General features: G+C 41.2%; 2 protein-coding genes across 4 annotated transcripts in view; one reads left to right on the top strand and one right to left on the bottom strand.

The window, feature by feature from the left end:
* YME1L1 (YME1 like 1 ATPase) overlaps positions 1-8,588 on the bottom strand; it is a 46,202-nt gene extending 37,614 nt beyond the window's left edge. Inside the window, exon 1 of one of the 2 annotated variants that reach the window (XM_034643829.1) lies at positions 7,666-8,588. In XM_034643829.1, the coding sequence (XP_034499720.1) occupies positions 7,666-7,698 (33 nt within the window). In that variant the 5' untranslated portion in view covers positions 7,699-8,588. The remainder of the gene's footprint in view (positions 1-7,665) is intronic. The other variant, XM_002927524.4, reaches the window with a different exon arrangement.
* Positions 8,589-8,746: 158 nt separating this feature from the next.
* MASTL (microtubule associated serine/threonine kinase like) overlaps positions 8,747-11,680 on the top strand; it is a 33,729-nt gene continuing 30,795 nt past the window's right edge. For both annotated transcript variants that reach the window (XM_011235103.3, XM_002927525.4), the window contains exon 1: positions 8,747-9,018. In XM_011235103.3, the coding sequence (XP_011233405.1) occupies positions 8,833-9,018 (186 nt within the window). In that variant the 5' untranslated portion in view covers positions 8,747-8,832. The remainder of the gene's footprint in view (positions 9,019-11,680) is intronic.

The raw sequence follows: 11,680 nt of genomic DNA, 5'->3' as shown, positions 1-11,680 counted from the left end.
GGGGAGGGGAGGGGAGGGGAGGGGAAGGGAAGGGAAAAGCAAGGAAAGCCAGATAAACAGGTACAGCCAGAAGGGTCTAAAAGCACGAGATGTGGAGTGTACCACCCTTCTGCACCATGCATCTTTGTCCTGAATCTCACTGTTGAAGATCTTCTACAGAGATCAATCCCCAGGCCAGCCCTCCCCTCCCAAAAGCCAGGGGGTTAGGGCTGAGACTTCCCACCACTTTGAGGTCTTTCAGATGACCAGCCCAGCCCCGAGGCTGTCTAAAGGGTGTCCTAAGTCACCTCATAAGCATAAATCCAGGTGTGATCCAAAGGGGTGCCTTAAGAATAAGACACTCCTAACACGTAGGAAATGCCAAGGGTTTTAGGAGCTTCATGCCAAGAAATGGGAACAAAGACCAAATATTTACTTTTTATTATATACCAGTCTCCCACTAAAATGTAAGCTCAATGTAGCAAGGGATTTTTTTCTCTACTCTATTTTATTTTATGTATGTAATTACTCAGTGTAAAATTGTTAACAAAAAGAGTTAGGTGTCCCTAGAAAAAGACAGACATAGCTTTCTTGACGTAAGGCCCCCTAGCCATCTTGTGAAGGGTATAAGGACAGCTACTATCAGGCCAGGACTCTAATCATATCAGGGACAATAAATCAGTGGTAAAACTCCCAAAGTTCAAAAGTGAAGATTGACCTTCTTATCTCTGCAGGATCTAAATCCCTTTAAACACTCAGATATTGAACCAACTGGAGCCAGAAAACTGATGGTACCACCCCTTGCTGGCCCTTGTGACTCTGACCTGGACTGAGTCACTTTAAGATAACTTTTGCCCCAATTCCATGATGTATTCCCCATTGCACAAGCCTCATCATGAATATGTACGAACGCTTAGCATAAAACTTTCCCAATTTTGTTATTCAGGAAAACACCACTTTGGGAAAGATGCCTGGTGTTCTCCTTTACTTGCTGCAAGTAAGACCTTTCCTTTTCCCATTCTTTGGCTTGGCTGTCTTTTGGTTTGTCACCAAGAGACAAACCCAGTTTTCAGTAACAAAATGTTTTTACACAATACTCACATACTTTAGATTTTATTTTTCTCTATCTTATTCATACTGTATCCCACTGCAACAGTAATGCACACACAGTAGATACCAAATAAATATTTGAGTAAATGAATCAATTAAATGGATTCTTACCATACAGGCAAACCTCATTTCATTGTGCTTCACTTTATTGCACTTCACAAATACTGCATTGTTTATAAATTGAAGGTTTGTGGTAACACTGTATCAAGCAAGTCTTTTGGCACCATTCTTCCAATAGCATTTGCTCACTTCATGTCTCTTTGTCACATTTTGGTAATTCTCACAATATTTCAAACTTTTTCAATATTATTATATCTGTTATAGTTACCTATGATTAGTGATCTTTGACATAAATACTGTAATTGTTTTGGGATGCCATGAACCACACCCATAGAAGGCACTGAGCTCAATAACCTTTGTGTGTTCTGACTGCTTCACCAAGGGGCCCTTCCCATCTCTCTCCCTCTCCTTGGGCTTCCCCATTCCCTGAGACAATATCGAAATCAGGGCAATTAATAACCCTACAATGGCATCAAAATGTTCAAGTGAAAGGAAGAGTCACACATCTCTCACTTTCAATCAAAATCCAGACATAATTAAGCCTGATAAGGAAAGCATGTCAAAAGCCAAAATAGCCTAAAAGCTAGGCCTCTTGTACTTTGCCAAGTTGTAAATGCAAAAAAAAAAAAAAAGTTCTTGAAGGAAATTAAAAGTGCTATTCTGGTGAACACACAAATGATAAAAATGCAAAGCGGCCTTCTTGCTGAAAGTTTTAGTGGTCTCGATAGAAGATCAAGCCAACCACAACATTCCCTTAAGCCGAAGCCTAATTCAGAGCAAGGCCCTAACTGTACTGAATTCTATGAAGGCTGAGAGAGGTGAAGAAGCTGCAAAAGAAAAGACTGAAGATAGCAGAGGTTGGTCTCCATAATACAAAAGAGCCAAGTGAAGCAGCAAATACTGATACAGAAGCTGCAGCAAATTATCCAGAAGATCTAGATGACACAGATAACTAATGAATAATTACACTAAACAGATTTTCAATGTACAAGAAACAGTCTTCTATTCTAAGATGCCATCTAGAACTTTCATAACCAGAGAGGAGAAGTCAGTGCCTGGCTTCAAAGCTTTGAAGGACAGGCTGACTCTCTTGTTAGGGACTAATATAGCTGACTTTAAGTTGAAGCCAATGCTTATTTACTATTCTGAAAATCCTAGGCCCTTAAGAATAATGTTAAATCTATGCTGCCTCTGCTCTATAAATGGAAAAACAAAGCCTGGTTGACAGGACATCTCTTTACAATATGATTTACTGAATACTCTAAGCTCCTGTTAAGAGACCTACTGCTCATAAAAAAATGATTCCTTTCAAAATAATACTGCTCACTGACAATGTACTTGGTTACCCAAGAGCTCTATTGGATGTGTACAACCAGATTAATGTTGCTTTCACATCTGCTAACACAACATCCATTCTTCAGCCCATGGCTCAGAAGCAATTTTGACTCTCAAGTCTTATTATTTAAGAAATACATTTTGTAAAGGCTACAGTTGCCATAGAGCGTGATTCCTCTTATGGATCGGGGCAAAGTAAACTGAAAACATTCTGGAAGGATTCACCATTTCAGATGGCATTAAGAACATCTTCATAAGAAGAGGTCAAAATATCAACATGAACTGGGGTTTGGAAAAAAACTGATTCCAAACCTCATGGTTCACTTTGATGGGGTTAAGACTTCAGTGGAGGAAGTAACTGTAAATGTGGTGGAAATAGGAAAAGAACTAGAACTGGACCCTGAAGATGTGAGTGAAGTGCTGCAATCTCACAATCAAACTAACATGGATGAGTTGCTTCTTACGGATGAGAAAAGAAAGTGGTTTTTTGTTTTATTTTAAGATTTTATTTGAGAGAGAGAGAGTGTGTGTGTCAGCAAGAGAGAGAGAGAGGGCACACACAAGCCGGGAGCAGAGGGAGAAGCAGACTCCCCGCTGAGCAGAAAGCCCAATTTGGGGCTCCATCCCAGGACGCTTAACCAACTGAGCTACCCATGCGCCCCAATAAAGTGGTTTCTTGAGATGGAATCTACTCCTGGAGAAGATGCAGTGAAGACTGTTGAAATGACAACAAAGAATTTAGAATATTACATAAACTTAGTTGATCAAGAAGCAGCAGGGTTTGAGAGGATTCAGTCCAATAATGAAAGAAGTTCTACTGAGGGTCAAATGCTATCAAATAGCATCACATCTTACAGAGAAATCATTCATGAAAGGAAGAGTCCATCAATATTGCAAACTTACTGTTGTCTTATTTTAAGAAATCGCCACAGACACCCCCAACCTTCAGCAGCCACTACCCTGATCAGTCATCACCCATCAATCGTGAGGCAAGACCCTCCACCAGCAAAAAAGATTATGACTTGTTGAAAGCACAGATGATGGGGGAGCCTGGGTGGCTCAGTAGGTTAAGTGTGTAACTCCTGATTTCGGCTTGGGTCATGATCTCAGGGTTGTGAGATGGGAGCCTGGTGTGGGGCTCCGCACTCAGCAGGGATTCTGCTTAAGATTCTCTCCCTCTCCTTCTGCCCCCTCCCCCAGCTCGAGTGGATGTGTGCTAACAAAAAATACATCTTAAAAAAAAAAAAAGCAGGGGCGCCTGGGTGGCACAGCGGTTAAGCGTCTGCCTTCGGCTCAGGGCGTGATCCCGGCATTCTGGGATCGAGCCCCACATCAGGCTCCTCTGTTATGAGCCTCCTTCTTCCTCTCCCACTCCCCCTGCTTGTGTTCCCTCTCTCGCTGGCTGTCTCTATCTCTATCAAATAAATAAATAAAATCTTTAAAAAAAAAAAAAAGCACAGATGATGGTCAGCATTTTTAAACAATAAAGTATTTTATAATTAAAGTATAACATTGTTTTTAGACACCTAATAGATCATAGTATAGTGCAAACATAACTTTTACATGCACTGGGAAATCCAAAAACTCTTTGTCTCCTGTTATTGTAATACTTGCTTTACTGTGGTAGTCTTGAACCAAACCCACAATATCTTCAAGGCATGCTTGTCTGCCAGGTTTTGTACTATGTGCTTTACTTATATTATCTCATTTAATCCTTAGCACAGGCATAAACATTATTCATATTTAATTGCTGAAGACAGCAAGAATTTAGACAAGTTCAGTGGCATGTGCAAAGCCACACTCAGCAAGTTAAGTGTATGAACAAAGATTCTAACCAAGATAATCTGATTCCAGATTCCAGTTAGACTTTTCATCCCATAGTTACTGATACAGAAATAAATTTATGATATGTTGTAAAATTAAAAAATTGTTAAATGTAAAACTGTATCTTTTTTTTAAAAGTATGCATACACATAAGTACAGAGGTAAAAAGTATGAAGGAATATATTCTAAAATATGTCTGCACAATGAGATTACGGAGGATTTTTATTTTCTTATCTGTATTTTTCTTTTCGACATTTTTGGCAATGAGCATATATTATTTTTAGGGTGAGAAAGAATAAGTTCTTTTAAAACTACAGGCATCAAATTATTTTAAGATACGTGTTTCCTGCCTATTTCTTTGAAAAGCTTTATTTCAATTAGCTATAGCTCTTCTCATTCAAAAAAGGATTTAAGTTACTAAAAGATGGTTTGATCTCTTCTCAATGAAAAAGTTCACCTTTTATATTTTTCCTACCTTCACAGTTTAAATTCAGGCATATTCAATCGATCAAGCAACCAGGAATTACAAATGTTTACCACCTTTCACAGCATAAAATGCGTAAGTATCCTATATGAGCCCAGTTAAGCCTGCCTATAGTACACAAAACACCTTCACCATCTTTACCAACATCATGTACCACTAACTTTCCATCCAGCTGATGATAAATTCTCCTAAAATTGAGTCCTCTTGATATAAACTTCTTGAACTTCAATTTTAAAAGGTTTAATACTGTTTTCAACAGGCCAAGTCAGACTTCTTTTTCAAACAACTGGTAGGACTCCTCCAGATGTAAGCTAGGATGCAACAGGAAGTTACTCAAGTAAGAGGGCGAAGAGATCTCAGCAGAAGGAAGGAAAGGCACAAAAGCAGGGAAGGAGTATGTTTTGGTTTGTAGAACCAACAGTTCCAGCCAAGGAGACATGATGTTTCACCTGGGAGCCCCCTGCTAGGTGTCTTCCCTGACAGCCCCTTATATGAGCCAGTATGAACTGGATGGTACCTGAGAACTGCAAAGAAGCACCCCTGAGTTGTCCTAAAGTTACGTTTAGCTCATTATAATACCAAGATCTCCTAGAGGCAGAGTTTTTCACCATTTTTTTTCACATACAATGTAGGCACTAGCATGTTGACATGCTGGGCATGAATAACTGCACTGAAGTGCTCATATGAACTCCCTGCCCCACCCCCTAATCACTGAGTAAAAGCTTCCCTACACGAATCCCACAGAGAGACAGTGCTTTGAGAACTGTCTCCTTACTTCTAACAAATAATAAAGTTCTGTTTTCAACACTTTCCTTGGGTTGTGCTCAATTTGATGAATCTCAAGTGGCAAACCCCTTGACTTTAGTTACACGGATACTGTCATACCGGTAAATAACATTTTCCTGCAACAGGCTGATCAAACCAGAAACACTTCTTTCCATCATCCTTCATATCCAATCCCTCATTAAATTCTACTCTTTGTACAAAACAAAACAAAACAAAACAAAACCTAACTTATCCCCTTCTTTCCATAACCATTGCCTCCACTTTAGTGGTACATTATCCCCTCCTGGATTACTGCAATAACATCCTTAACTGAAAACACTTCCACTCTTGCCCTTCTACATTCTCCACAGAAGCCAGAGTGATCTACTAAAAATGTAAATCTGATCATGACATTCTGTGCTTAAAAACATCCAATGGTTCCCAATACACTTAAAATGAAATCTAAAGTCCCTTATTAGGGGGGCCTGGGTGACTCAGTCAGATACTTTCCACTCAGGTCTTGATCCCAGGGTCTTGGGATGGAGCCCTGCTTCAGGATCCCTGCTCAGTGGGGAGTCTGCTTCTCCTTCTCCCTCTGTCCGTCCCCCCTCAAATAAATAAATAAAATCTTAAAAAAAAAACAAAAACCCTCATATAACTTCCTGTATGCTCTGCCTCAAAGCTTTTCCCCAACCTCATTTCTGTCATCACCCCTGTAATCACTACATTCTAGCCACACTGGCATTATTTTTGTTCCTCCAATCAGCTAAGCTCTTCCCTATCTCAGGACTCCAGATATTCTTGCATATACCTGGGATACCTGCCCACTTCCATTCACTCTTCACCTGGCTAAGATTCCACATTAGTTTTGTCCACCTGCCAGGTACATTACTGATGCCCAATAAATAATACTTCATTTCCGATTATCCAGCCAGCACTAGCAAAAAAACAAAACAAAACAAAAAACCAAGAGACTGGGGTCACACAAAGGAACGTAATTATATGCTGAAACTAAAAAGTATTAAAAATTATTATGAAATCTGAACGTGTTCAAAAACTGTTTATTTGCAAAATTGAGAACTCTAAAAAAAATCTATGAAAATATTGCCATCCAAAAAGATTTTTTTTTTAAGATTTTATTTATTTATTTGACAGAGACAACCAGCGAGAGAGGGAACACAAGCAGGGGGAGTGGGAGAAGAAGCAGGCTCATAGCGGAGGAGCCTGATGTGGGGCTCGATGCCATAACGCCAGGATCACGCCCTGAGCCGAAGGCAGACGCTTAACCGCTGTGCCACCCAGGCGCCCCCAAAAAAGATTTTTAAATGAACCAAGGACAAAACATTGTCACAAGTGACTACTCCTGAAAGAAGATAATTAAAACCCCGGAACGATTTTTTTCTACCCTATCTTTTGCTTTATGAAAAAATGGGAAAGAGACTAAATAAAAATAGTAACGCAAGCAGTCAATAACTTCAAAATGTTTATTAGTCTTTTCTGGCGAAAGAAAGGAAAGGAAAAAGGGAAAGGAAAGGAAAGGAAAGGAAAGGAAGAAAGGAAAGAAAAAAGAAAGAAAGGAAAGAAAGAAAGGAAGGAAGAAAGAAAGGAAGGAGGGAAGGAAGGAAGGAAGAAAGAAAGAAAGAATGAATTCGTGGTAATCACATTATTACAACATGTTTGAGTTAAATTCCATTTAAAAAGGAAAGAAAGAACTGGGTATCCGGGTCGTTATACTAAATCTCTGGAGAGGAGGTAAGATGGAAAGAAAACGTTACTTGCTCCCTTTACATCTAAGGCAAAGGCATTTCCATCCCCACTCCGCACCCCCCACCCCAGAACGTCCCGCACTGAATAATGCCTAATGAATTCTCTAGTAAAAATTCCAGGCTATGAACTCGATAAACCAAGATATCCATCATATCGATCTCTGCTACATCGTCCGCCTTTTACTCTCAGCGTAGCCGCTGATCCCTTCTTAACCCTACGACTCACTTTGGGTTGACCGCTTCTCTCCTAGGATCCCAAACAAGAAATAGTTTCTACGAAACGCAAACAGCAAACAGCGACGGGCAGGAGGGGCGAATAAAAGGACCGGATGCCAGACTCACCTGGGGCTGCACCGTACTCGACAGCGAAAACATCTCTTCCGGGCCCTCAGCGACCTCGCCCGCCTGCCGAAAGTGCCCCTCTGTCCACGGCTCGGAGGGGAGATGCTGAACCCTTCTCTCCTTTTCTTTTCCCCTCTCCCCGAGCCCCTACTCTTCTTAGAAACAGAAAATGGCTTCCCCTTCTTACAGCTGCGGCAACGACAGATAATCTGCCCCGGAAGGCAAGGCTCCAACGCAACACTACTTCCGGGGCAGGTGAGCAACACCACCCGGGGGCATACGTCCACGCTCCCCCTTTTCCGGGACTGACGTATCTTCTACAGCAACTGAGGTCCCCTGGCCCCCAAACTAGTTGATGTTCACGTTGAATAATACAAGTGCGGGATCCCCAAACTCTGGCCGTATTTTTTTTCTTAAGGAGGAACCGCATCGACCCTGTTAAATTTTTGCACATCTAACTTATTAAATCTTCCATTACATTCTCCTTTTCCGACTGCGCATTGAGGTACGATAAACTCATTCGCTACAATTTGGTGCTCTTTATCTTCCCCACCATAAATCGAAAATTCTTCCTGTTGGTCCTAATCCGCTTCAGTCAGGCAAGTTACGTCCTGTTTATAAGTCAGCTGACAGGGCCAGCCACGGGCTTCCTGCTCATCGTTTCTCCACATTCTCTGATTTCCACTAGACAAACCGAACTGGCTTACATTTCTTGCGAGGGTGCGAGATCGCGAAAGAGTAAAAAACAAAACAAAACAAAAGTGAAATGAAGGCAGGATCCCATCAACCTCAATTTCTCAGGAGAAACCTCAATTCTGCGATTGAGACTCAAGTCTGAGTAGCCCCTCTCTCTTGTAGGCCAAAAACTCTGCCTCTCCCATTATTACAAATGAAGTATTTGGGCTGCCGTCCGCCTTCGAGGTGTCTGTGGTTGGAGAATTTCCCAAAATCCCCACCCTCACAGTCATTGGGTACCTACGCGCCTACGAACAAGAAGTGACAGGGGCGGGGCTGTTCTGGGCTCGGCGCGGCGACAGCGGCAACGCGGTGACGTCACTAACGACGCACTGCGTGGGCGGGGTCTTACTTTGAACCCAGTTGGCGGGAGTTGTGGCTCGGAAAGGGGCCTTAGCTGATGCTGCAGGTTTCCTTCCGGGCTGCCTTACGATGGAACCCACTGCGGGGAGTGAGAAGGAGAGTGAAGGAGACACGGTGACAGGGGAGTGCGTGAATAGGATCCCGGTGCCAAGACCTCCCTCCATTGAGGAATTCACCATAGTGAAGCCCATTAGCCGTGGCGCCTTTGGAAAGGTGTATCTCGGGCAGAAAGGCGGCAAGTTGTATGCTGTGAAGGTAAGAAGTCGGGGAGTAAAGAAAGGGAAAGAGTCCGGACCTTCGGCCCTCTTTCCTGCCCCCGAATTGGGCAGGCCCCAGGGCCATAAGTGCCCCTATAGTTCTGTGACATGCCTTCTTACTTGGGGTGACTTGAGCGCCGGCAGGCTGGGTGTCTCGCCTCTGCCCCGCCCTTCTTTTCACACAGCCAATGCTTAGGAGACGCCAAGATTTCTAAATCGTTTTTCCCATCTTGACCTTTACCGGGATTAAGTTGGAAACATTAAATTTGAAACAATTATTTAAAGACTAAACTGAAATATATTAGAACATGTCATTCCTTTATCCTTGCAGCAGTATATATTATTACAAAAGCACTCAAAGAGCTTTCAATGTATTTGAGGCTCTTTGGCCACTCTTGGTCCTCACCCACTCCCATAGTTTCCTATTACTCTTATTTCAGCACTGAGTGAACATGATAAAGGAAAGAAACCAGCAGTCAGAGTGCTGATGCAGTTTCAACTTCCTGTTGGACATTGCTTTGTAAATATCCACCAGATATCTTGAAATTCTACTTCCCTGACTTTGAGCAGTCCCCTCCACCTAACTGCTTCAACACTGAATCTTCTGTATTCCCTCTCTCCGTTTAATGAAATAACCTTCATCGCTGTCATTCAGGCTAGAAACTTGAGTCATTTTAACTTTCTTCTACTTCATCTGTATAACCAATGTCTCAACTGGTCCTGTCAATTCCGTCTCATATTCCTTCTTCTTATCCCTTATATTCCATTCCCAAGACTACCCAAATACAAGACTTCATTTTTTCTTTCTTTTGTTTTTTTCTTCCTCCCTCCCTCCATTCCTTTTTAAAAGTACAAGTCAATTTTTGGTAAATTAAAGATTGGGTAACTATCACCACAATCCAATTTTAGAACATATCCATCACCCTAAAAAGATCCCCTGCCTGTCTGTAGTACCTCCCCCTTAACACCCCTAGCCCCAGGATACCAGCAATCTACTTTCTGTAGGTTTGCCTTTTCTCTACATTGCATGTAAATGGAATCATACGATATAAACTTTTGTATCTGGGTTTTGTTTTTTGGTTTTTTTTAAAGGACAGTGTTTTTGAGATTCACCAGACCTTAACTGACATACCTAGTCTATTGGGATAAGCCCCTAACTAGAATCGCTATTTTTTTCATCCACTCCTTAGGCTGTGGCTTGCAAGCTAAAGTCCAAACTCCTTAGAAAAGCAATCATAGGACGCCTAGGTGGCTCAGTCAGTTGAGCCGCTGCCTTCGGCTCAGGCCTTGATCCCAGAGTCCCAGGATGGAGCCCCACATCAGGCACCCTGCTGGGTGGGGAGTCTGCTTCTCCCTCTTCCCCTCACCCCACTTGTGCTCCCTCTTTCTCAAATAAATAAATAAAATCTTTAAAAAGAAAGAAAGAAAAGAAAAGAAAAACAATCATACTCCAAGTTCTGGCCTTAAACTTCCACTGTAACTTCCACAAATCCTATGTTCTAGCCACCCCAGACTAGGCTAGTCCCTGAATGCAGTGTATTTTTTGCCTCTGAGCTTATGTTTATGCTGGTTCCTCCTTAAAAGCTTTTCTCCCACCCTTCTCTGCTCTTCTCCACCTGTGTTATTTATGTATTAAGGCTCATCTTCGATCCTTTTCAGACCTTCCCTGACCTTTCAGACCCACCCATTGAAATTAATTCTTCCTGCTTCATATGCTGCACCAATGTTTTTCTTTTCCTTCTACTATACTTCCTAATCAGTCATTATCAGTTGTTGAAATAAAAACACCAATTCGTTTTTTCAATGAATGTTTGTTGAGTATCCCCTTTGTGTAGAGGGTCTAGGATCCACTGGTGAACAAAAGAAGCATGCCTTCACAGAGCTTCCAATCTAGTGGAATGATAGGTGAAATCATGTTACATACTGGCTTTTTCAATTTCCCTCAGTTTGTTATGGAAAGCATATAAGGCTGGAATTTATAGTGTATTAATGATTTTATTAAATACTCTAATGAGTCTCTGGAAGAAATATGACTTTTAATCATCCTGACAATTGATTTCAATGTTACTGTTCAGTTTAGTGCTCCAATTTTAATATAGATTATATTACGGTTTTGCTTCTATACCAGTTACCTTAAACTCGCAAAGAATAATTTGTTATTTTCTATAAGACAGCATTTGAGTCTGTTAACTTTCAGTAGTTTTAACCATTACAATTTTTTTTTCTAGGCAAACTTCCTGTATTCTTCCTCTTTCTGATTCAATTCCTATTCATAAACAATTAGAAGTAAAAGAAAATTTATTAGCTGCTAATTATCTGTGCCTAGGTTCCTGATTATCTGGGGGCTTATTAGGAACAGTATTACCTTTGAATTCGTTATAAGAATAGTAGAATGGAATTTTTTTTTCTGCTAGTATGTAGGGCACTAGGGAAGCATTTGTTTACTTCTTTCTCCTTCTCAAAAGGGATGTGATACTTTTGCCACTTGAAGCCAAAATAAGCAGTTCTCTTGAAGAAAGTTTAGTTTTGTTTTACCATATTAGCTGTTTTTCTGACAGTTTCCTGAGGGCAATGACAATGACATCTGTTTTCTCTCTCTGGTTGTTTTCACAAAGGCAACTCTGAAACCTGAGAACACTTTGTAATAAAAAAATAAAGAG

Source organism: Ailuropoda melanoleuca, chromosome 15, assembly GCF_002007445.2.
Source record: "Ailuropoda melanoleuca isolate Jingjing chromosome 15, ASM200744v2, whole genome shotgun sequence".
NCBI lineage: Eukaryota > Metazoa > Chordata > Mammalia > Carnivora > Ursidae > Ailuropoda > Ailuropoda melanoleuca.
This window is presented reverse-complemented; position numbering and strand designations above follow the sequence as displayed.